This window comes from Canis lupus, chromosome 30, assembly GCF_011100685.1.
Source record: "Canis lupus familiaris isolate Mischka breed German Shepherd chromosome 30, alternate assembly UU_Cfam_GSD_1.0, whole genome shotgun sequence".
Taxonomy (NCBI): Eukaryota; Metazoa; Chordata; class Mammalia; order Carnivora; family Canidae; genus Canis; species Canis lupus.
Window position 1 is genome coordinate 33,610,648 of NC_049251.1, and position 26,051 is coordinate 33,636,698.

The window sequence follows — 26,051 nt, forward strand, 5'->3', positions numbered from 1 at the left end:
CACACTTATTTCATAATTTGCAAATAGTACCTACTAGTTAAATAAATTTAATGCATGTAGTATATTACAGTGATCCTCAGAGTGTGGCCCAGCAACATAGATTTCTCCCCTGGACTATTTAGACAGACAGATTATTGGACCCACCCAGATTTAGTGAATCAAATCATGGAAGTGGGACCTACCAATCTGTGTTTGAACAAGCCTTCTAGATAATTCTGATGCCGGATAAAACTCAAACTGCTGATAATAGTATATAGGTGCCCAAACCTAATTAATCATCAGAATCGCCTGTGAAGATCTGGAAACATCTGTTTCCACCCCAGAGGCTGATATGCTGGGTTTGGAAATCACTGGTAAAGTAGAGCTTGATTCGGAAGACCTAGGTTCTGTGCTTGGCTCCACCTTAAGAATTTTGACGACCTGCTTAATATTGCTGAGCCTCAGTTTTCTCTTTTGTAAAATAGTACTCATTTTCCTGCCCATTTCATTGGATTGTTGGAGGAATTAAACGAAGAAATGAATATAAAAGCACTTTGCACAATACATGTGGAAATCCATAGCTGTAAGTATATTATCTATGTTCTGCTTTAGTATATGTTCTTCCATGCATCTCTCTTTTTTTGTTTTTAAGACTTTATCTTTATATGAGAGAGAGAGAGAGAGAGAGAGAGAGGGAACATGAGCAGGGGGCAGGGGCAGACTCCCCACTGACCAGGAACCTTGTGTGGGACTCGATCCCAAGATCTCAGGATAGTGGCCTGAACTGAAGGCAGATGCTTAACCCACTGAGTCACCCAGGCACCCTTCATATGTCTCTTTCAAGCATCTTTCCCTTACCTAACTTCCTGCCACATTACTTTTAGATTTGCAAATTCAATGATTGTATTTATTTTTAACACCTTTTCAAACAAAATTTTTTCTTCAATAATTTTCCATACATTCAGAGCTTGTCTCTTTGAGGTTGTAAGTCATTTGAGAGAAGGAATCACGTGTAAATATTTTGTATTTTCCTCAGTGTCAGATGTTAGGCTAAATTATGTACATAGTAGTATCAAGTAAAATATTTATGAATCTGTTTACTAGCTTTTTGTAATAACTGGTACTGTTGGAATTATTAAGTATTTTCATTTTTTACTTCATTAATTTTGTATTTTTATGCAGTTTCTTTCCTCTAGTATAGAAAAGTGGTTATTCTGGTACTAGTCAACATCTATACTTCACTTCTTAAAATTATTTAAAGAAATGTTCCTTGTTTTTATCTAGTTTGTGATGGCTGCATTTTAGAAAATGTATGGCTTTGGTGTCCTATTGGTACTAAACTTTTTCCACAAAATAGTGTGTCAGGTGGAAGGCCCAGTAGGTTTAGAATAGGAATTTCCAGGCAGGTGGGTGACTCAGTCAAGCGTCTGCCTTGGGCTCAGGTTGTGATCCCACGATCCTGAGATTGAGTCCCATGTCAGGCTTTCCACTTGGTGAGAGTCCACTTCTCCCTCTGCTTCTCTTTCTATCTCTCATGAATTAAAAAAAGAAAAAAGAATATGAACTTCCAAATTAAAAAAGACATGAGTAAATGGAAACCCATCCATGTTTGTGGATTGAAAGAGTTAATATTGTTAAGGTATCAATACTATCTAAAGTAATCTACATATTCAGTGCAATCCCTATCAAAATTTCCATATGTGTTTTTTTTTTTTTTTTTTTTTTTTTTCAGAAATAGAAAAACTCATTCTAAAATTCCTGTAGAATCTCCAGGGACCCCACATAGCTAAAACAGACATTAAAAAGAAGAACAAGGATGCCTGAATAGCTCAGTGGTTGAGCGCCTGCCTTTGGCTCAGGGCGTGATCCTGGATTCCCTGGGTTCGAGTCCCGCATTGGGCTCCTTGCATGGAGCCTGCTTCTCTCTCTCTCTCTCTCTCTCTCTCTCTCTCTCTCTCGGTGTCTCTCATGAATAAATAAATAAATAAATTTAAAAAAAAATAAAAAAAATAGAAACAAAACTGGAAAACTCACACTTCCTAATTTCAAAGCTTACTACAATAATCAAAATAGGGCATTATTTGAGTAAAGACAGACATATAGACCAGTGAAGTAGACAGCCCAGAAATAAACACTTGCATGTATGGGTAGATGATTTTGACAAGAGTGCCAAGACCATTCAATGGGGGAAAGGACAGTTTTTTTTTTTTTTTTTTTTCAACAAACAGTGCTGGGAAAACAGGATATCCACGTGCAAAAGAATGAGTTCTGGTCTTTACCTAACACCACATGTAAAAGTTAACTCCTAAATAGATCAAGGAGTTACATGTTAGACTTTAAACTATGAAATTCTTTGAAGAAAACAGAATGAAAGCTTCATGACATTGGATTTGGTAGTGATTTTTTGAATATGCTAAAGGCATGGGCAACAAAAGAAAAAATAAATAATTAAACCTCATAAAAAATTAAATTCTGTGCACCAAAAGATAATATCAACAGAGTAAAAAAGGCAGCCCACAGAATGGCAGAAAGTATTTGCAAATCACATATTTGATAAAGGATTAATATCAAATATATAGAGAACTCCTAAAAACAACAAAACCCAATTAAATGAGCAAAGGGCTTGAAAAGACATTTCTCCAAAGAGATGTGTAGTTGGCCAATAAGCACTTGAAAAGATGTTCAACATTACTAGTAATTAAGGAAATGCACTTCAAAATTACAATGAGATACTACCTCATACACATTAGGATGGGACTATCTAAAAACAAAACAAACAGGGACGCCTGGGTGGCTCAGTGGTTGAGCATCTGCCTTCAGGCTGAGGTCATGATCCCGGGATCCCAGGATCAGGGTCCCTATTGGGCTCTCTGTGGGGAGTCCACCTCTGTGTGTGTGTGTCTCATGAATAGATAAATAAAATCTTGAAAAAAGAAAAAACAGGGATCCCTGGGTGGCGCAGCGGTTTAGCGCCTGCCTTTGGCCCAGGGCGTGATCCTGGAGACCTGGGATCGAATCCCACGTCGGGCTCCCAGTGCATGGAGCCTGCTTCTCCCTCTGCCTGTGTCTCTGCCTCTCTCTCTCTCTCACTGTGTGCCTATCATAAATAAAAGAAAAGAAAAGAAAAGAAAAAAGAAAAAAACAAAAGTTGGCAAGGATGTGGAGAAACTGGAACTGTATGCACTGTGGGAATATAATGTTAACAGCTATTATGGAAAACAGTAGGGTGGTTCCTCAGAAACTTAGAAATGGAATTACCATATGCTCCAGTAACTCTTTTAGGTATATATCCTAAATAATTGAAAACAGGGTCTTGAAAAGATGTTTGCACACCCATGTCTATAGAAGCAGCATTCACAGTAGCCAAGAAGTGCAAGTAACCCAAGTGTCCATCAGCTGATGAATAGCTAAGAAAAATGTGGTGTGTACATATAATAAAACATTATTAAGTCTTAAAGAAATTCTAACATATATAACATCCATACCATGGATGGATGAAACTTGAAGCCATTATGCTATGTGAAATAGACTAGTTACAAAAAAAGGCAAATACTATACGATTCCACTTACATGAGATACTTAAAGTGGCCAAAGTCATAGACACAGAAAGTAGAATGGTGTTGCCAGGGGCTGATGGGGAGAGAGGAATAGAGAGTTACTGGGGATTTTTTGGGTTTTTGTTTTAAAGATTTTATTTATTCCTGAGAGAGAGAGAGAGAGGTAGAGACACAGGCAGAGGGAGAAGCAGGCTCTAGGCAGGGAGCCCGATGTGGGACTCGATCCCGGGACTCCAGGATTACGCCCTGGGCCGAAGACGGGTGCTAAACCACTGAGCCACCCAGGGATCCCTGAGAGTTACTGTTTAATGGTCACGGGAGTTTCAGTTTTACAAGGTGAAGAGTTAGGAAATGAATGGTAGTGATGATAGCACAACATTATAAATATATTTAATACCACTTGTTTTTCTGTACACTGAAAAATTATTAAGGTGGTAAATTTTATATTACATGTATTTTAGCACAATAAAAAAAAATTGGGAAAAAACTGTGAGCTTCTACACTCTGTGATAATAGAAAATACCAAGTGGTCTCAGGTCTCCTTGCAGATAGAGTACAGTACCACAAGTGTATCTTCTCCCAACTCCCAAGTTCTATTTTGAGTTTTTATTTATACAGTTAATGTATTCCTCATTAGATGACTCTCCTTCATCTCTGTTTAAAGTTTTTCATTTTTATTGTTTGTTTTTTTCCTTTTCTGCAATAGATATGTTTATAAGAGAATAGCAGAGAAAATGGCAGTATTGGCGTAACTTGCTTCAAAGCATATTTGTGATGAGTAACTGAGTAGATAATTTGAACTTTGATGCCATAGGTAATTTTCATTCTGAAGGTAATTAGAGACAATCTGTATCCAAGACTAAAAAAAAAAAAAAAGTTAAAGTATATTAAAGGAATTTTTTCTTTCTTTTTTTTTTTTTTTGGTTTGGTGGCAGTTGTTATTGCTAATAAGAAGATAGTCATGGAGGCACATGGGTGGCTCAGTCAGTTAAGTGTCTGCCTTAGGCTCAGGTCATAAAACCAGGGTCCTGGGATGGAGCCCTGAGTCGGGCTTCCTGTTTAGAGGGGAGTCTGCTTCTCCCTCTCCCTCTGCCCCTCCCTGCCCTGTTCCTGCTCTCTCTTGAGCTCTCTCTCTCTCAAGTAAATAAATAAAATCTTTTAAAAAAAATTATAGAATAATTTTTTTTTTTACTTAATCCCTCTCTCTCTGTCCATCCCCTCTGCTCCTGCTCTATCTCTCTTTCTCTCTCAAGTAAATAAATCTTAAAAAATAAAAAAAGATAGTCATGGAACAAAAATTTTTTTTACTAAAGATTTCTTTCTTGGGACGCCTGGGTGGCTCAGCGGTTGAGTGTCTGCCTTCAGCGCAGGGTGTGATCCTGGAGACCCGGGATCGAGTCCCACATTGGGCTTCCTGCATGGACCCTGCTTCTCCCTCTGCCTGTGTCTCTGCCTCTCTGTGTCTCTCATGAATAAATAAATACAATCTTTAAAAAAAAATTCTTTCTTATATTCTTAATTTCTTTTTTTTTTTTAAGATTGTATTTATTTATTCATGAGAAACAGAGAGAGAGAGAGAGGCAGAGACACAGGCAGAGTGAGAAGCAGGCTCCATACAGAGAGCCTGATGCGGGACTCGATCCTGGGTCCCCAGGATCATACCCTGGGCTGAAGGTGGTGCCAAACCGCTAAGCCACCCAAGGTGCCCCTATTCTTAATTTCTTATATTAATGCTAGTTACTTTCCTTATATACTGCCACCTTGGAGTTTTTAAGACACCAGTACATTATTTTCAAAGCCTCAAATTAACATGGACTGATGAAACTGTTATTAGTAAACTCCATTTCTATCTCTAGAGAAAGGTTTTTCTTGGACAAGTTATCCCAGTACATTACAATAATTATTAGCAAAAATGAGTTATTGTAATGCATTTGTAAGCTGTTGCTGGGTACGTGGGGCCACTGAGGATCCTATTTTTCAAGGGCTTAATTATTCTAACCCATGTGGAAAGCAGGTAGTTTTATTAGATGACATATACATGTGTATATATCCATAATTACAACTCCTTTCTATTCTTTTCTAATATTAATATGTCATAATTGTTAGATTTGAAGAAAATTTAAAAATTCCAGTAGCTTCATTCAGAGATACGAATAAATTTTTAGAATAGGTAACTTTTTCTAAAATTGTATTTTACCTATGCAAACTATGGATTCATGGTCAAAATTCAACTCTGTCTAGAATAACATCCTTGATGGCTGAGTCCAATTCACAGGGTGGTAACCTGTTATAAATTAGAATATATTCTGGGGAAGGATAGTATTCAGCTTCTGAAGTACAATCTATAACTGCTCAAAGATACTTTATGACACGTCAGAGCACAAGGTTTGGAGTCAGACAAGTTCAGATTTCAAGTTGAACCATCATGTAACTTAGGATAAATTACTTAACATTTACAAAACCTGTTTGTTTCATCATTCATAAAATATAAAGAAACACAACTTTTAACCATGTTTAAGTTCCCACCTGTCTTGGCTTTCGCCCTGTCCTTTTTAAGTGAATCTCTTGTGGGCTGTTATATCCTACTCCCTTTGTCTGTAAAATGTGAATCACGTAATATAGACATACCTCATTTTATGGTGTTTTGTTTTATTGCAATTCCACATATATTGCAGTTTGTGTCCTTTTTTTAATAAATTGAAAATTTATGTCAACCGTGCGTCAAACAAGTCTATGGGTATCATTTTTCCAGTAGTATTTGCTCACTTCTTGTCTCTGTGTCACATTTTGGTGACTCACAATATTTTAAACTTTTTCAATTTATTATGGTGATCTGTGATCAGTGATCTTTGATGTTATTATTGTAATTGTTTTGGGGGTCCATGAACTGTGCCCATAAAAGACAGCAAACTTAATTGCTATATATGTTACATATGTTCTGGCTCCCTGGACTGGCCATTCTTTCTCCCTGTTCTTGGGCCTCTCTGTTCCTGAACACAACAATTTCAAAATTAGGTCAGTTAAAACCCTGCTGTGGCCTCTACGTGTTCAGAGTCACATGTCTGTGTTTTTAAATCAAAAGGTAGAAATGATTAAGCTCAATAAGGAATTCATGTTGAAGGCAGAGACAGGCCAAAAGCTAGACCTCTTGTGCCAAACAGCCAAGTGGTAAATGCAAAGGAAAAGTTCTTGAAGAAAATTAACAGTGCTACTCCAGTAAACACACGAGTGATAAGAAAGCAGAGTAACCTTATTGCTGATAGGAGAAAGTTTTAGTGGTCTGCATCAGAGATCAAACCAGCCACAACATTTCCTTAAGCCACAGCTTAATCCAGAGCAAGGCCCTAACTCTCTGTAATTCTGCGTAAGCTAAGAGGTGACGATGCTGCAAAAGAAAAGTTTGAAGCTAGGAGAGGTTGGGTCCTGAGGTGTAAGGAAAGAAGCCATCTCCATAACATAAATGTGCAAGGTGAAGCAGCAAGCAGAGATACAGAAAGCTGCAGCAAGTTATCCAGAAGTTCTAGCCAAGGTAATTAATGAAGGTGGTTATACTAAACAGTAGATTTTCAGCGTTGAATGAAACAGCCTTATATTGGAAGAAGATGTCATGTCAGACTTTCATAGTTGGAGAGAAGTCCATGCCTGGACTCAAAGCTTCAAAGGATAGGCTGGGGATCCCTGGGTGGCGCAGCGGTTTAGTGCCTGCCTTTGGCCCAGGGCGCGATCCTGGAGACCCGGGATCGAATCCCATGTCGGGCTCCCGGTGCATGGAGCCTGCTTCTCCCTCTGCCTGTGTCTCTGCCTCTCTCTCTCTCTCTCTGTGTGTGTGACTATCATTAAAAAAAAAAAAAAAAAAAAAAAAAAGGATGGGCTGGCTGACTGGTTAGGGGCTAATGCAGCTGGTGACTTAAAGTTGAAGCCAGGAGTCATTTACCATTGTGAAACTCCTGGGGCCCTTAAGATTATGCTAAATGCACTCTGCCTGTGCTCTGTAAATGGAACAACAAAGCCTAGATGGTGACACATCTCTTTATAACACAATTTACTGAATTTTATTTTTAAACCCACTGTTGAGACCTACTGTTTGGAAGAAAAAGAGTCCTTCAAAATATTACTGTTCACTGACAATGCACCTAGTAACCCAAGAGCTCTGATGGAGATGTACAGTGAGATTAATATTCTTATCATACCTGCAAACACATCAGCTCTTCTGTAGCCCATGGATCAAGGGGAATTTCAACTTTTCAGTCTTATTACTTTAAGAAATACATTTCAGGGGATCCCTGGGTGGCGCAGCGGTTTGGCGCCTGCCTTTGGCCCAGGGCGCGATCCTGGAGACCCGGGATCGAATCCCACGTTGGGCTCCCGGTGCATGGAGCCTGCTTCTCCCTCTGCCTGTGTCTCTGCTTCTCTCTCTCTCTCTGTGACTATCATAAATAAATAAAAATTAAAAAAAAAAAAAGAAAAGAAATACATTTCAGGAGCGCCTGAGTGGCTCAGTTGGTTGTGTCTGACTCTTGATTTTGGCTTAGGTCATTATCTTAGGGTTGTGACATTGAGCCCTACATTGGTCTCCATGCTGGTCATGGAGCCTGCTTAAGATTCTTCCTCTTTGCCTCTGCCCTGCCTCGTGAACACACACACTCTCTCCCTTTAAAAAAAAAAAAAAATGTTAAATACATTTCATAAGGCTATAGCAGCCATAGAGAGTGATTCCTCTGATGGATCTGGGCAAAGTAAATTGAAAACCTTCTGGAAAGAATTTAGCATTCTAAATGGCATTGAGAACATTCACGAGGAAGATCAAAATACCAGCATTAACAGAAGTTTGGAAGAAATGTTTTCCAACCCTCATGGAGGACTTTGAGAGGTTCAAGACTTCAGCGGAAGAAGTATCGTAGATGTAGTGGAAATAGCAAGAGAACTGGAATTAGAAGTGGAATCTGAAGGTGGGACTGAATTGCTATAATCACAAGCTAAAACTAACTGATGAGTTGCTTCTTATGGGTGAGCAAAGAAGGTGGTGTCTTGAGATGGAATCTACTCTGGTGAAGATGCTCTGAAGATTGTTAAAATGACAATGAAGGAGTTAGAATAAAACATAAAGTTAGTTGATAGAATAGCAGCAGGTTTTGAGAGGATTGACTCCAGTTTTGGAAGGAGTTCCACTCTGGGTAAAATGCTTTCAAACCCATCCATGCTGCAGAGAAATCATTTTGTGAAAGGAAGAGTCAATCGATAGGGCCAACTTCACTGTTGTCATATTTTAAGAAATTGTCACAGCCACCCCAACCTTCAGCATCCACCACCCTGATCTCTCAGCAGCCATCAGTATCAAGGCAAGACCCTCCACCAGCAAAGATTACAACTCCTTGAAAGCTTATGTGATGATTAGAATTTTTTAGCAATAAAGTGGTTTTTTTTTAAGATTTTATTTATTTAATCATGAGAGATCCACAGAGAGAGAGGGAGAGAGGCACAGGCACAGGCACAGGCAGAGGGAGAAGCAGGCTCCCTGCAGGGAGCCCAACGCAGGACTCAATCCCGGGTCTCCAGGATCTGGCCCTGTGCCAAAGGCGGTGCTAAACCGCTGAGCCACTGGGCTGCCCAATAAAGTGTTTTTTAATTAAGGTCTGTACATTGTTTTTTTAGACATAATACTGTTGCACACTTAATAGACTACATTGTAGTCAACTAAGCATAATAGTCTATTAACAGTGTACTCAAAAGCACTGGGAAACTAAAAAATTACTCGTCATATTGTGATATTTGCTTTATTGCAGTGTTCTGGAACCTAACCTGCAGTATCTCTGAGGTATACCTGTGTACTCTATACCGCCTACTCAATTTCTTTGGGGTGCTTACCTAGAAATATAATCTTATTTGAAGCATTGTAAGCCAGTTGTATCATAGATTATTTTAACTTTGTTATTTTTAAAAAATGGGATAGCAAAGTTGCCTTCTCATTTTGTCCTTCATAGTGACAATACTACTTGTTTTACCTTGCTGGAAGAGTCTTGACCACCAGAAATATTAGGCATTTCTCTTTTGTATTAGAGCTATCACAAAGTACTTAACCATTTGTGTAATTTAAGTCTTGGTCTATCAAGCAGTAAACAGATGGAACTTTCTAACAGCAATAATTAAACTTTAAATCTATTTTAAAGAGTTGGCCAGTTTACAGCATCACGGTCCATATTCTGTTGTCTCAATTATGTTTACTTTATTTGGATTATGATTTCAGAATACCCAAATATGGGAAGGAAAACAAAATTGTCTATTATTTTAAAAAATTGCATACATAGGGTACCTGGGTGGCTCAAGTCAGTTAAGCATCTGACTCTTGATTTCAGCTCAGGTGACGATCTCAGAGTTGTGAGATCAAGCCCCACATCGGGCTCCATGCCAGCATGGAGCCTGCTTGAGATTCTCTCTCTCCCCCTCTCTTTCTGCCCCTTCCTGCCTTTGTTTAAAAAAAATAATAAAATAAAATAAAATAAAATAAAATAAAATAAAATAAAATAAAATAATAAAATAAAATAAAATAAAATAAAATAAAATAAAATAAAATAAAAAAAATAAGGGACGCCTGGGTGACTCAGTCAGTCGAGTGTCCAGCTCTTGATTTTAGCTCAGGTCATAATCTCAGGATCATAGGATCAATCTCTGCCTTGGGCTCCACCTTCAGCCAGGGTCTTCTTGTGCCTCTCCCTCTGTCCCTTCCCCCAGTCATACCCCTCCTCTCTCTGTCTCTCAAATGAATAAATAAAATTAAAAAAAAAATAAAATTGCATACTTAACAATATTCATTCATTCAACAAATCTTTATTGAATGTCTACTGTGAACCGGACACATTTTTAGGCACTGGGGATCCAGCAGTGAACAGGAGAAACAAAATCCCAGTCCTCATAGAACTTAGATTCTAGTGGATTGGAGATGGATAATAAGCTAAATATGTATAATACCAAGTGTGGTAAATGTGAAGAAGAATATAGCTGAGTGTAGACCTAGAGAGTGATGGAGTGAGAAATACTGTTTTAGATAAGGTAATCAGGGAAAGAAGGCTCCTCTGATAAATTAACACTTCAGCAGTGACCTGAAGAAGTAAGGGAGCAAGCCAGTTGTTATCTGGGGAAGCAATGCCAGGCAGAGGGCATGGCAAGTGCAGATTACCTGATTTGGGAACATGCTTAGTTGTCAGTTGTATTCATTCCACCTTGAAGCTTTCCTTAACACCTTAAACAATTAAGGGAGAGTTATAGGCCTCCTTTTCTGTGTGTCATAGCATATTTCTATGTAACTTTTTTACATTCTTATCTCAGTATTGTTACGTGCATATTTCTGAAAAATCTGGCCTTCAGGGACAAGGATAGTGCCTTACCTGCCACAGAGTAGGTGCTGAATAGATGGTGATTGAGACAGTTTAGCTGCTGCACAACTACTTTTCTGTTTACTTGGAACCAAAGTATTGTAAGAAATACAAATTATTAGATACGTAAGTAAGAGAAAAAAATGATCAAGCAAGCCTTGGTCTGCGTTATTCAGAGGAAAGAAATTTCTTTCAATGAAATTTTTTACGAATGTATTTAAATATTCTTAACTGAAATATAACCTTCATATTTTAAAAACTCATGGTGATTGACATCTATGATTTAATGTTTACTGAATGACTTGGTTACTTGAAATGTTCAGTTAGAAAGGTGAATTTGAAAAGTAAAGTATCTACATCACAAGAGTTCTTTGGATTGTAAATCATTTTAGAAGAGAGCAATTTGCTTTCCCAAAGGATAACTAAGTTATATTTTGTTTTCCATCATTACTGAAAAGAAATTATTTCACAGTTTCTTTATGATACTTAACGAATATAATTTTCTGTTTTAGATCTCCAAAGGTACTAAAACCAATTTTTATTGGATTATGTTTCTAATGAAATAAATCTTAGGGTCTGCAATAGATGAGGTTTCAAAGTTTTTGAATTTACTGACTTTTTAAACTTTCCTTTTTTAACTTGAAAGGTTAATCTGGTTTATAGATGTGTCAAAAGTTTTAAAATAAGTAGGAAGCTTATCACCACTCAGCAGAAAACCCTGGTTTGGTCTGTTAAAGGTCCTGTTGTTATTGTACTAGCAAAATGTCAGTGCAGTCTACTTTCTGCAATTTTAAAGTTTCTGGTTAGTTTTCTATAATTTGAGCAACTTTAAATTATGTTTACTTTTAGATAAATCTATTTGGCAGTTAATAGTGCATATCAGTGTTCAAGGTTTTCTTATTTTCTATTCGCCTTTCTCCCATATTTTCCCCCTTCCCTGAAAAAAATGTCAGTGCCTATTTTGAAAACTAAATATTTATAAACATTTTTAAGCTTTAAAATTTACATTTCCTTTAATATTTTAACGAAAGTGACTTTGACCTTAACTTTAATGATTTTTTAAAAACCCAGTACATATGAGAAATGAGAAAATAAAGACCTATGTGTGCATTGTTTACTAAAGTGATATTGTTCTATGTATGCTGTTTTGTAGCCTCCTTTTTTTTTTCTTTTTTATCTTTTTTTCTTTTTTTTTTTAAGATTTTATTTATTTATTCATGAGAGACACAGGCAGAGGGAGAAGCAGGCTACATGCAGGGAGCCCGATGTGGGACTTGATCCCGGGTCTCCAGGATCCCGCCCTGGGCTGAAGGCCGTGCTAAACCACTGAGCCATCCAGGCTGCCCTGTAGCCTCCTTTTTTCAATAAACAGCTTCTGTATGTATTTCCATCTTCACTTCTTAACAAGTCTACAGTCAGATTTCCCAGGGGAGGACCAAGTCTCACATCTGGTTGTCATATGCCCTAATAAGTCTCTTTGGGGAAAAAAAAAAAATCTAACCTAGTCCTCTTTCTTTTCATACCACTGACTTATTGAGGCAACAGGGCCGGCTCTCTTGCTTTCTAAACATGTCTAGTTGAGGGACACCTGGGTGGCTCCATCACTTAAATGGCCTGCTCTTGGTTTTGGCTCAGCTCATGATCTCAGGGACCTGGGATGGAGCTCCATATTGGGCTCCGAGTGGGGCTCTGCGCTCAGGGGCAGTCTGCTTGATGAGTCTCTCTCCATCTCCTCTGCCCCTCCCCCTACTCACGTGCATACTTGCTCTTTTTCTCTCTCTCAAATAAATCTTAAAAAGAAAAAAAAAAAAAAGATGTGTCTGGTTGCATCTACATTTAACTTGTTCCTCTATCTCTTGTATTTCCTATTAATTAAAAGTCAAATTGTAAGGCCCAAGAGATCCATATTAAACATTTTTTGCTCGGATCTATGACAGGTTATTTACTTCTTATTTTAACTCATCAAAAAGCACAGTATCTGGATGAGTCACCATTAATGAGATTGAATTTGAACACTGAATTAGGGTAACAAATCTGATCCCTTCATTGTAGAGTTTCAGCTTTTTCATCTTACTACTGAAAAATAATGTATTTGGTGTTACTTTGCACAGTATGAATCTCTAGGTCCCTATCAGACATATACCTGAATATAATGCTTGTCTAAATGAGTAAATTTCATGAGGGATCACATAATACTAATTTTCTGATATTTTAAATTTTTTTCTGCTACCTCATTAGCCACTGTTTTTCAGTAACAGAATTGTCTATCATCTGGAGCTATTGGTTTGTTCTCTTGCAAAGGACAGATAAATAATTTCATTTAGTTACTAATAACTAAATCAGAAGATGATATGTTTGTTTTTTGGGTTTGTTTCTGACTTTTCCTTTTAGACTATGATTATAGACTCATGGATTTTTATTATTTCAGTTAATATCAATCACAATTCTTACAACTTTGACTAATGGTGAAAGGGACCTTTCAGGTTGATTCTTGTCTTGTGTCTTTTTGCTATGATAACTATTTTTTTATTATGGAAATGTTCAAGCAAACAAAAGTATAGAGAATAATGTAGTGAACCTTGAATATATCTCAGCTTCAAAGTTATCAGTGTTTTTGATCTCATTTTATCTCCTGTTGCTTTTTTGATCCCCTGGATTATGATCTTACTGATATTTCAAAGTTTTCTTTATTTTCTGGCATAGCAAGGCTTTAGACCTGGAATCCTCCATTTCTCTAAGAAGCCATCATTACTTTTAATAAGGGATAGTATCAGATAACAAAATCTGAGCCTAAAGGTTAATAAAAGCTTTTTATTTTCATTTTTCTTTACTTTCCCATCATGTGTCTCATTGTAATGGTAGTCTAGTTCCATAAGCATGTTCACTCTCCATTGTGGAGGAAGGACACTTCTCAGAGATGGGACAAAATCTTTATATTTCTATTTTAATTGATCTAAATGTTAGGTATAGCTGACAAGTGATTCAAATGTTGGCACATAAGTGTTTTTCAGGAATGCTTAAAGAAAGATTGGGGCAGCCCAGGTGGCTCAGGGTTTAGCACCGCCTTCAGTCCAGGGTGTGATCCTAGGGACCTGGGATCGAGTCCCACGTCGGGTTCCCTGCATGGAGCCTGCTTCTCCCTCTGCCTGTGTCTCTGCGCCCCCCCCCCCCCACCTCTGTCTTTCATGAATAAATAAATTAAATATTTTTTAAAAAAAGAAATACTGCTTTTTTAAATAAACACCATTTAGTGTTATCAGTTTGCCTGTACTACAATATAAGGAAATCCTTTATAAATATATGATTTCTGAAGGTTTGCTTATACCACTCTTTGTTTTTTTTAGCATTTTTAGCATTTTTTCATAGCAGATGATAAAGTCTTACTGGATTCCAGCTCTTAAATCTGTGTATGATTTCCAAGATGGACCAAACTCTGTCTTTGCCTTTTTCCCTCCTGATGCCCTACTGAAATAAAATGTATAGGAATAAAAAATGAAGAAACCAATAAGTAGGAAGACTACCAAAAAGTGATAACTGAGCAGATTTCTAGATCTCTCTGTTCAGGTACTAAAAGGCACAACTCTACCCTCTCATCTGCCTACACCACTCTCATCTCTGTACTTGGACTATTGATATATATATATAGCAGGCATGCACACCAAGCAAAATATCAAACATATCCTGTAGAGAAATTGGGAAAAGCTAAGGCTTCTAGAGTACAAGTTAGGTCTCCAGAACAAAAGAAAAACACCATCATCGTTCTGGCTTTTAGAGGGCCTGTTGGCACCCTACCCATGCACCCTAAAGGAACACAGCTTGTAACTAACTACCCTACACAGAGTCCTCCTCAGGAGAGCAGTCTAGCCGAAAATCAGACCATTTCCACAATGGTAGAGGAAATCTGTGTTGATTAATGAGTCATCCAGGCATAAATATGAATGAGTAACCAAGATTACCAGGCATGTGAGCAAAACTGATGGCATGAAAGAGAGACTAAAATAATCAGAAAAATTGCTGCTGAAGAAAATAGAGCTAATCAGAGAGAACTTAACAAGAAATGAACTCTCATATTCTTAGGGCTGCAGGAAGATCCTACTACACTCATTAAACAGAATAAAAGAACACAAGTTTTCAGATTGAAAGGACACAGCAAGTGCTGAAATAGCAAATCAGATATCATAATGTACTACTTTCTTGGGAAGCTGCAGAATTTCAAGGATAAACTAAAGATCCAGAGGATGTACAAAGTGACAAGTGTCAGACCGAAATCAAACCTGTCATCTCTAATTCTCTTAATGCTTTAAGACAGTAAAACATTGCCTACAACTTTTCGAAAGAAAAAAATGTGTAATCAGAGATTCTATATCTTACCAAACTGTTAATCAAAGGTAAGAGCAGACTGAAGTTGTTTTCAGACTTTCAAGAACTCAAAGGTACTTTGTCTTGGAATTAAAAGAAATGGATGAGGGGGGTATCTCTCTGGCTTAGTCTACAGAGCATGAAACTCTTGATCTTGGGGTCATGAGTTCAAGCCCCACAATGGGTGTAAAGCTTACTTTAGATAGATAATTACGCTTTCACCATTAGCTTTCTTAAAAAATAGAAGATTATTGTATAAATTTTCACTAAACATTTTCATTTTGGGTTTGATTTTTTTTTAAATCTCATTACTGCCAAAAGGGTTTATTGAGAGAAAAAAAGGGATGAAGAATTACAAACAGTAAAGTAGTTGTGGAGTTATACCATAAAATAAGTTATCGAGCTACTATAGCAAACAATAAGGAGACTAATCCCATAATTTTCCATAGTTCCCTGTGACATCAGCAATAGGCATTTCAGGACTACTTTTAATTGCAGTCACAACTGACTGGTACACCATATGGCCAGCAGATGCAACAGCATCAGATTGTTTTCCCGTCATGACTAGAGTGACATGATCTGGCTTATATTTAAAAACATCATTATAATGGCTATGTTGCAAATAGACTTGGGGGTAGAAATAAGGAGACCAGTTTGGACATGATTTCAGTATTCCAAATAAAAGATGACAGTGCCTTGGATATGGTGGTAACAGTGGAGTTGGGGAAAAGAGGTCAGATTCTGGGTGTAATTTGAAAATAGAACCAACAACATTTCCTAAATGATTAGATATAGGGTGAGCAAGAAAGGAGTAGACGTTTCTGGTCTGAGCAGTAGGAAAAGAGAAACAGATTGGGGGGAAAGACTAGGACTTAAGTTTTGGATGTTTCAGAAGTCCATTTGACCTCCAAGTAAAGATGTCAACTACTTGGATTGGCACTTAGATATATATGTGTGTGTCTGCAGTTCTGAAGAAAGCTCTGGCAGAGTGGGTGAGATCACCTAGGAGGGAATAGAGATAATGAGGTGTGAGGATGGAGACCTTTAGGCATGCTAACACTTAAGATTCAGGTAGATGAGAAAGAATGATCAGAGGTGACTGAGAAGGAGCAGCTAGTGGTGTATAAGGAGAGGGAGCCACAAGAGGATCGTGCCCCGGAAGCCATGAGAAGAAAATGTTTCCAGTAGGAAAGAGTCATTGACTATTCAAGCTGCTGAGAAATCAAGTAGGACGAGCACTAAAAATTCACTGTTGGATTTGGCAACATGGCTAGCAATACCCTTATGTTTTTTCAAACAGCTAACTTGTTGGGACAAAAATAATGCATTAAGTTGTTTGGGCCCAACTACTTATTACATGGATTTCTTTTAGGTATTTCTTTTGGCCTGGAAACTTTGAAATGATTATTAAGATACCAAGAGAGTCACAAAGTTTAAGAATATCTGCTTTAGAGGGTCATGCTAATTAAGTATTTTAAGAGGGCGAAGCTCCTCTGCCTTTTCTTTGTCTCTGCTAAAAAGTTTGAGTTAGTAATTTTAAATCTGATCAGGTTACTGCAGTGAATAAAATTGCCTTAATGTGGTTCAGTATAAAAAAAAAATAAAGAAAACCTTATCCCATGAAATGTCTGCAATAACATCTTTGCATGAATTTTTCTTCTTGCCTCCATAGGTATGGTCTGAATATGCGTTGCTTGGCAGCTCGGGTCAACTACAAGACTTTGATTATCATCTGCACACTCTTCACTTTGGTCACAGTACTTCTGTGGAATAAATGTTCCAGCGATAAAGCGATCCAGTTTCCACGGCACTTGAGTAGTGGCTTCAGAGTGGATGGATTAGAAAAAAGAGCAGCAGCATCTGAGAGTAATCACTATGTGAACCACATGGCCAAACAGTCTGAGGAAGCATTCCCTCAGGAACAGCAGAAAGCACCCCCTGTTGTTGGGAGCTTCAACAGCAATGGGGGAAGCAAGGTGTTAGGGCTCAAATATGAAGAAATTGACTGTCTCATAAATGATGAACACACAATTAAAGGGAGACGAGAGGGGAATGAAGTCTTTCTTCCATTCACTTGGGTGGAGAAATATTTTGACGTATATGGAAAGGTGGTTCAGTATGATGGCTATGATCGGTTTGAATTCTCTCATAGCTATTCCAAAGTCTATGCACAGAGAGCCCCCTATCACCCTGATGGTGTGTTTATGTCCTTTGAAGGCTATAATGTGGAAGTCCGGGACAGAGTCAAGTGCATAAGTGGGGTTGAAGGTTGGTATCCGTCCGCTCCACTGTATCTTCTATCCTGATTGTGTTGAGGAATAAGAAGTTGTAGGTGTTAATTATCTAGCAAGTACATGGCTTATTACCAGAGACCATTCATTGCTCTGACTTAGCAAGGAGGAACAGGTTAAGTCTGAACCTGGGGCAATTTTCTAGATGATGTGATTTAAGGGCTGCAAGAATATCACACCTGAGCAAATAGGATTATTCCATTAACCTGCCTCAGAATCTGAAATTCTCACCAGTAAGGTAAAGGCACAGAGTCTCCAAAAATTTTGCATGAAAAGATACAGTTATGGTCCTATGAGAGGAGACAGGAACAGGAGACCAATAGACCTATCTGTGTACCAGTTCAGTTTTGGTACCACATTAGCCAGGTATCATCTCTCGAGGGAGGTTTAAAATCCTCGGAACAGGGATGCCTGAGTGGCTCAGTGGTTGAGTGTCTGCCTTTGGCTCAGGGCATGACCTGGAGTCCCGGGATCAAGTCCCACATCAGGTTCCCTGCATGGAGCCCGCTTCTCCCTCTGCCTGTGTCTCTGCTTCTCTCTGTGTGTCTCTCATGAATAAATAAAAAATCTTTAAAAAAAATAAAATAATAAAATAAAATCCTCGGAACAAGATAACACATAGACACCATTTTCTCTGACCTTTTATGCTACACTCTTATAGTCTATTACATACTGTCTTTCATTGTCTTTGAGACCTTTCTTATGAGTATAATTGGTACATTTTGGAATTTGTATTTCAAACCTAAGATTGATCAGAAAGCCAAATAGAATTTGACTTTAAAATATGTTATTTAGGGGGATCCCTGGGTGGCTCGGTTTAGCGCCCACCTTCGGCTAGGGGCATGACCCTAGAGTCCTGGGTTCGAGCCCCGAGTCCCACATCAGGCTCCCTGCATGGAGCCTGCTTCTCCCTCTGCTGGTGTCTCTGCCTCTCTCTCTCTGTCTCTCATAAATAAATAAAATCTAAAATAAAATAAAATATGTCATTTAGGATATCCCAGGATGGCTCAGCAGTTTAGTGCCTGCCTTCGGCCCAGGGCGTGGTCCTGGAGTCCCGAGATCAAGTCCCACGTTAGGCTCCCTGCGTGGAGCCTGCTTCTCTCTCTGCCTGTGTCTCTGCCTCTCTCTCTCTCTCTCTGTCTCATGAATGAATAATTAAAATCTTTTAAAAATAAGTAAATAAAATAAAAGATGTCATTTAGGGACCCCTGGGTGGCTCAGCGCTCAGCAGGTTGAATGTCTGCCTTCAGCTCAGGGCATGATCCCAGTCCAGGAATCGAGTCCTGCATCAGGCTCCTCTCAAGGAGCCTGCTTATCCCTCTGTCTGTGTCTCTGCCTCTCTCTGTGTGTCTCTCATGAATAAATAAATAAAGTCTTTTAAAAAAATAATAATAAAACATGTCATTTAACCGTAGGAAAGAGCTTAGTGTGTTTTAAGATTTCTTAGTTTAAAATTTATTTTCAAAAAAAAAAAAATTAATTTCCCCATTCTATGAATAGTGATTTCAATATCTTAATATTTTAAGGTTTTATAATATATTTACCAAATGTCCAGAAGAAGGAAGGGCCAAATTCACTTATATTCCTACCATTTCAAGATAATTGTTACCATTTTTGTATGGAGGTCTTTGTATGTAGGCCTATATTTTAACATAGTTGTAATGATAGTTATACAGTGTTCAGAATGGAAATATTTTCTTTTTTTTTTTAAGATTTAATTTATTTATTCACGAGAGACACAGAGAGAGAGATAGAGTCAGAGACACAGACAGAGGGAGAAGCAGGCTCCATGCAGGGAGCCCAATGTGGGACTCAATCCCGGGTCCCCAGGATCATGCCCTGGACTGAAGGCGGCACTAAACCGCTGAGCCACCAGGGCTGCCCAGAATGGAAATATTTTCTTAGGAGATTTCAAAGATATCCATCACCAAACCTTTTCACATAAATTCTATAAAATATATAATATTAGGGACCCCTGGGTGGCTCAGCGGTTGAGTGCCCGCCTTCAGCCCAGGGCATGGTTCTGGAGTCCCAGGATCGAGTCCCACATCGGGCTCCCTGCATGGAGCCTGCCTCTTTCTCTGCCTGTGTTTCTGCCTCTCTCTCTGTGTCTCATGAATAAATAAATAAAATCTTTTTTAAATATATCTTTTACATATGTGTGTGTATATATATATATAATATTAATAGATGTTTTAGATGCTAAAGAAAAAGTGAAGAGTACCCATAACCATTGTTAAATAATATTTTGATTGTTTTTCCAATCTTGTTGTAGAGACACATTTTTTAGACAAATTGGGATCATGCTATATAGTAAATTTTATATTCTCTTTTTTTCTGTAAAATATCTTATTTTCCCTTGTTGAATCTTGAATATTTTAATGACTAGTATTCATAATAAGAATATGCCATGATATGTGTAATACTTGCAGTCCTTTCGTTTTAGTTGGCTACTTAGGTCATTACCAGTTTTTTTTTTTTTTTTTTGTTTTTACACGTAATGATAGTATAGATAGTCATAGTTACTCATTTGCTATTTTAATTATAGTCTAGGAGTAGTTTCCTAGGAAGGTAACTCCATGTCAAATAATATAAATTGATCTATTTTGCTAAACCGCTCTCCAAAAAGGTTGAACCTTCTTGTACCTCCAAGAGCAGAGTGTAGGCTGCTCTTGTCACCCAGCTCTTGCTGTCACGGAACATTTGTTTTTTAATCTGTTGTTTACAAAGGACCTCATGATTCCCTTTCTGTAACAATCAGTGAGGTGACGTACCCTTTTCATATGCTTTTCTAATCATCATAAGATCTCTATATTGTTCCCTTTTCTTATGTGATTAGTGGGATCTCTATTCCTGTGAACTTTGCTATATATAGATTAAGGACAGTGATACTTTATTGCATTTGTTAAAGATATTTTCTTCAATTTGGTTGTCTTTCATTTTACTTATGATTCGTTAGTCTTAGAAGTTTTAAATGCTGTTTCCTGAACTTAAAGACATTTTTAAACTTCTTTTATGGCTTCGAAAATCATTGCCACACTATAATCGGCTGTTCATCTGTATTTTCTCTAATACTTTTATTAGGTTTGTGTTGTTTTACATTCAACTCTTTAGGCCAGCTAAATTGATTTGTATTTTGGTAAATGGTACAAGGTCAGGGTAATTTCAGATTTTTCTTCTCCTATGTACTGAATGATCTTTTTCCCCCAGTTGGTTCATGATGCAGTCTTCATTGTTAAAACATTTTGAATAGCAGAATATGTTTCTGGACTGATATTCTTGTTCATTGATCAGTGTATCAATTCTTATGTCAGTTGTACATTGTTGCAATTATCACCCATCTTTAATGAGATATTGTATAAACCTTCCTTTCATTAAGTGAAAATAATTCTATTTGAGTTTTGAAGAAAAAAGTCTCCTCTTGGAGAAAAAAATACAAAGTCTAGAACTTATCTGTAGCCTAGATTTCTTAGCCCTTATGGTTCCTAAATCCTTAAACTGTTTTGAAACTACATCACACATATGGTTTTGTGGGTTCTTAGTTTCTTTCTGCTGTGCCCATCTGATGCTTGTTAATTTATTTTAGAACTGCAGAGAGAAGCTTATCTCTCAACACATAGACCAAATTCTGTACGCTGTAATATTATTGTATTTCCCAGGTAGGAAATTACTAACCCACTAATACCAAACATTTAAAAGTTTTGTTTAGAACCTTACTAGAGGTAATCCATTAGTGAACTACGTCAAAAATATATGGTTAAGTGTGCAATTTTAATTCATTAAAAAAACATGCCTTGTTCTCAAGCATTACATTTTGACATGAAGGATATAAAAAAGAATTGCAAGCTGTGTTTATACTTTAAGTTGCCTACTCATAACTGGCCCCTTAAGCAAATATTTCATCTGTCAGATGATATAGGTATTAGACTACATCTTGGGATGCCCGGGTGGCTCAGTGGTTAAGCGTCTGCCTTTGGCCCAGGGCGTGATCCTGGAGTCCCCAGATTGAGTCCCACATCAGGCTCCTGCATGGAGCCTGCTTCTCCTCCTGTCTATGTCTCTGCCTCTCTCTCTCTTGTCTCTCTGTGTCTCTCTTGAATAAATAAATAAAATCTTTTGAAAAAAAGACCATATCTTGATATTGGAGAAAGAGATGAGTATGTAATTAACTTGAATGTTAAGTACAAACATTTAAGAAAATTTCATGATTAATATTTTAGGATGAACCTGTGGTAACATTATCTACGTGTATTTAAATTGTACAAAATTTGGGGACGCCTGGGTGGCTCAGTGGTTTAGCGCCTGCCTTCGGCCCAGGGCGTGATTCTAGAGTCCTGGGATCAAGTCCCACATCAGGCTCCCTGTGTGGAGCCTGCTTCTCCCTCTGCCTCTGCCTATGCCTCTGCCTCTGCATCTGCCTCTATCTCTCTCTGTCTCTTATGAATAAATAAAATATTTAAAAATAAATATTGTACAAAATTTGAATGTATGAAACAAAGTTATGAAACAAGACATCTATAGCTATGAGCAACATTTTGCTATGAGGAACATGTAAAAAGTCAGTCCTGAAAAGGTAATCTACAACATTGCATTGCTGTCTGTCAACAAATACTGAACAAGAGTGGATAAACCTCCGTTTTGTTTTTCATATCTGATTTAGTACTAGTTTTTAATAATTATGAAAACAGCATAATGCAGAAGCTTAAAAGTTGCTGATAAGCCTATAACATGCCTCAGAGGTAAAACAGTAAAGAGTAGTGTTCACAGTAGGCTCTTAAGTGTCCAGACATGGTGATTTATTTTGTTTCTCCGTTTTATAGGTGTACCTTTATCTACACAGTGGGGACCGCAAGGCTATTTCTACCCAATCCAGATTGCACAATATGGGTTAAGTCATTACAGCAAGAATCTAACTGAGAAACCCCCTCACATAGAGGTGTATGAAACCGCAGAAGACAGGGACAAAAACAAGCCTAATGACTGGACCGTGCCAAAGGGCTGCTTTATGGCTAGTGTGGCTGAGAAGTCTAGATTCACCAATGTTAAACAGTTCATTGCTCCAGGTAAGTAATGTATTACTATGTGTGTCTGGCAATTTTATGTTGATTTATGGCACCTGATACTCCCTTAAAATTGTTTTTATGGTTTTAAAAAGTACATTAGCAGACCCTTTATATAAAGAAACAAGCGGTGTCACCCAAGTGAAATCCCTAGAAAAAGAACAGCTAAAAATTCAAGATTATAAAGAAAATATTTTCTGTGTGAAAAGGCAAGCCATTGATTGAATATTAAGATCCAGGTTACTGCATGGTATGTATCTCCTTCCAGGGATCTGTGTCTCACAGGAATGATACTCTTTGGTTCATTTTAGTATTTCAGTACAGTATTTAATTCTTTAGCTTTTAAACTGTTTTGCGTTAAGGTAGAAATTTTTCTTTATAAGAGAGCCATCCTTTCCTTTGTCTGTTTTTTACCAGCAGCTTTTATTTTTTTGAGCTACGATAGCGTTAGCAACCAGGACTGCTTCTCATATTGAGTTTTGTTAATGTACTAGATTGTCTCAAACTTCATATAAAACCATTTCATTTATAAAATCAAATTAACTTTATGCAACATTTCCCCTTTTAGTAAGACAGTCTCATTAATTAGGATGTAATGTATTTTTCTCCACTAATCAATATCCATGAGAATTAATGAGTCCATTACTTAAAAAGACAATGAAATTTTAGTTAGCACCTCAGGCTTAATACTCTATGGGGAAATGTTGTCAAGAACAGAACTCATTCCCCCACCACCACCACCACCACCACCAACCTTGCAGTCAGTAAATAAAACGAAAGAAAAGGTTATAAGACCTCTTCTGTATTCTCTCCTTGTTCTTTATTGATGACTGTGTAATTCACAGACCTTGAAAGCCACAGTACAAATCTACTCATTCTAGATGGCCTTAAGTAATGGATTTATGAGTGCTTAATGCAGTGCAAATAATGGGTGACCTTTAGTTTTTATTCTGTGACTAGAACTTCTTTTCTCCTATGGTATTCTGTGTATTTCAGTAGATAGGGCATGTCTGCTTGACTGGTGAGAAAGTATGTGGAGGTATTTAAGAATATGTAGCTTGTGATACCCAAGAGGTTATTGTAGCAGAAAATGATTAGACTTTGCAAAAGTACATTTGTATTTGTTTCTATCTAAGCTTATTTTTGTACTAATTGATAGTGTTGTGTGGATTAGGGTGGAAAACAGCAGCCCTTATCTTGATGATCTCAAATGCTAGCAAGTTTTCTAGAACAGTTCTTTGAACTGTATCCTATTTAGAGCAGTCGATTTCAACGATTTCATTGTGCACTTCCAGATGCCCAAAGTAATATAAAAGATAAGTCTCCTCATACCATGTGAGGGACCCTCACAGTACTTCTTCATTCTGCAGCCCATAGCTGGAGATAAAACTACTTCCTAAGGTGGTTTTAAATATATGGGGGAGAGAACTCTGTGACAGTCACTCTGCCAGTGGAACGCAAGCTGCTCACAGTTGGAACTCCCTGTTGGTGGGAGTGTGCTAACTGGGAATGGGGTGCTTATTTTGATATCTTGGGCATGCCTGGGGGTGCATTTGATCCAAGTGTCTGAGGCAAGTGAGTTGGAGTTACATGAGATTCGTTGCTCAGAGCAGGAGAAGGGACTCAAAGAGGTGAGACTGTTGTATTGAAGCACAGGTATGGGGAGATGAAGCTTTTCAGAGGGCATAGACCTCATGGGAGATCAATTCACTGTTGAGAATCACTGTTGAGAAGAAATTGGAACTTGTACACAAAAGCCTAGGCCTCAGTAAGGTGAATCCCTGGAAGACCAGGGGCCAAATGTGTTGGCCTTTTATTTTTCTGGACCTTGAATTTTTTTCCCTGAAAGGAAATAAAGTTGTCTAGAAGAAAGAACCCGAACATGGGTCTACATCATATTTTTATTGTTTTGTTTGTTGAATAATGTTTTGTTCCTCTTCCTGATTTGTGCTCTGTTAAATTAAATTAGCTTTCCCTTTCTGGAAGCACTCTGTCCACTCCATTTCCATGACATTCTTTCTCAGACTTAGTGAGCTTCTCTTCCTCTGCCTGGCCCTTATCTCTAGGTATTCCTCATGCCTCTTCTCACTGCATCTAGTAAACCTGTTGATTAAAATGAATGAATGAATAGTTTGTGTTGCATGTAAAAACATTGATTTAAAGACTGCCCTTAAGTGTTTATCATCCTTTGTTGCCTAAAGGGACATTATACAACTGCATATGCCAAGAATAAACACTTGTAGTGACTCCCAGGTTTAATTGCTCAGAGGAAAGGAGTCACGGATTTCAAAAAAATGGGAAACCGAAAACTTTATATTCAGCTTTAAAGCAGGAGTCTCCAGATAATATTATGCTCAAACCTTGCCTGCTACATTTCCAGAGTGGTTGCCAAAACCACACTCACATTCCCCTTGCTACCATTTGGATCCTTCTCAGTGATGCTGACAGGTTATTTAGCTACTCTGTATATCTAGAAAATGGGAATCAAAAGACAAGATTGTTGTGAAGAGGACGCTGGTCTGTTGATTGCTTCATGTGGAGGATCAGGACTTCCCTATGTGGCTCAGTAACTCCCTCTGGTGGTTTTGGGGTTTTAGGAAAATAGTTTTTTGAAAGGTTACATCCTGTGACATCAATTGTTACTTAGTTCTCTGAACTAATCTCTTATAGTGAAACATATCGTTTATAGTGAGACCATATCATTTCATTAGATTTGTATTCATACAGTAAATTAGAATGGAATTCTGGGAGGAAAATAGGCAATTCTTCAGCCTCCTCCCATTTGGACTTCTAAAGTTGGATACCTATTATCCAGTTTCAGGAAAATGGATGTCATGGTTAATGATACTGCCTAATTAATGAGGCATTACCCTAAGAATGAAAAATAACTAGCACTCAATATACCCTTCTCTGCTGAATATAATTGAAACTTGAGTGATTCATCAGTCAATTCAGAATCCTGTAGTGTTTCAGGAATGTTATTATATTGAGCATCAGATTCCATTTTACCTCCATTAGATGGAGGAAAATGCTAGTTAAGAGAGAGATTGCATGTTGACATTTTTCCAGATGAAATGGATTTTTTTTTTTATTAGAAGTAGGATTCTGAAGTCACTGTTTAAAAAGTCACTCAAAGCATCATTTAATGTTGTAAGTCTGTCAAGATGTTCTCATTCCTTATACAACTTCCATGATTGTTCCATCATATGAAATCATTAAGAGCCTTGGATCAATTATATCCACACTGGTGGAGTCCAGTATTGGGGGAGTTTAACTACCAGCCCAACATACTAAGACTATCCAAGCTAATTACACTGTAAACACTATCATCAGTCCACATTTTGTCTTTGCTCCTGTTGACACCCTAAAGATTTCCTCAGGAACTCCTCAACCTGATTCTGTGACTATGTTTAAGAGAAATAACTCTTCCACCAA

The 26,051-nt window shown here is 37.8% G+C and overlaps 1 protein-coding gene across 3 annotated transcripts in view; it reads left to right on the forward strand.

The window, feature by feature from the left end:
- Window positions 1–26,051, forward strand: part of GLCE (glucuronic acid epimerase) — a 115,463-nt gene that overhangs the window by 83,554 nt on the left and 5,858 nt on the right. For 2 of the 3 annotated variants that reach the window (XM_038580826.1, XM_038580825.1), the window contains 2 exons: window positions 16,938–17,533; window positions 22,377–22,619. In XM_038580826.1, the coding sequence (XP_038436754.1) occupies window positions 16,951–17,533; window positions 22,377–22,619 (826 nt within the window). In that variant the 5' untranslated portion in view covers window positions 16,938–16,950. The remainder of the gene's footprint in view (window positions 1–16,937; window positions 17,534–22,376; window positions 22,620–26,051) is intronic. The other variant, XM_038580827.1, reaches the window with a different exon arrangement.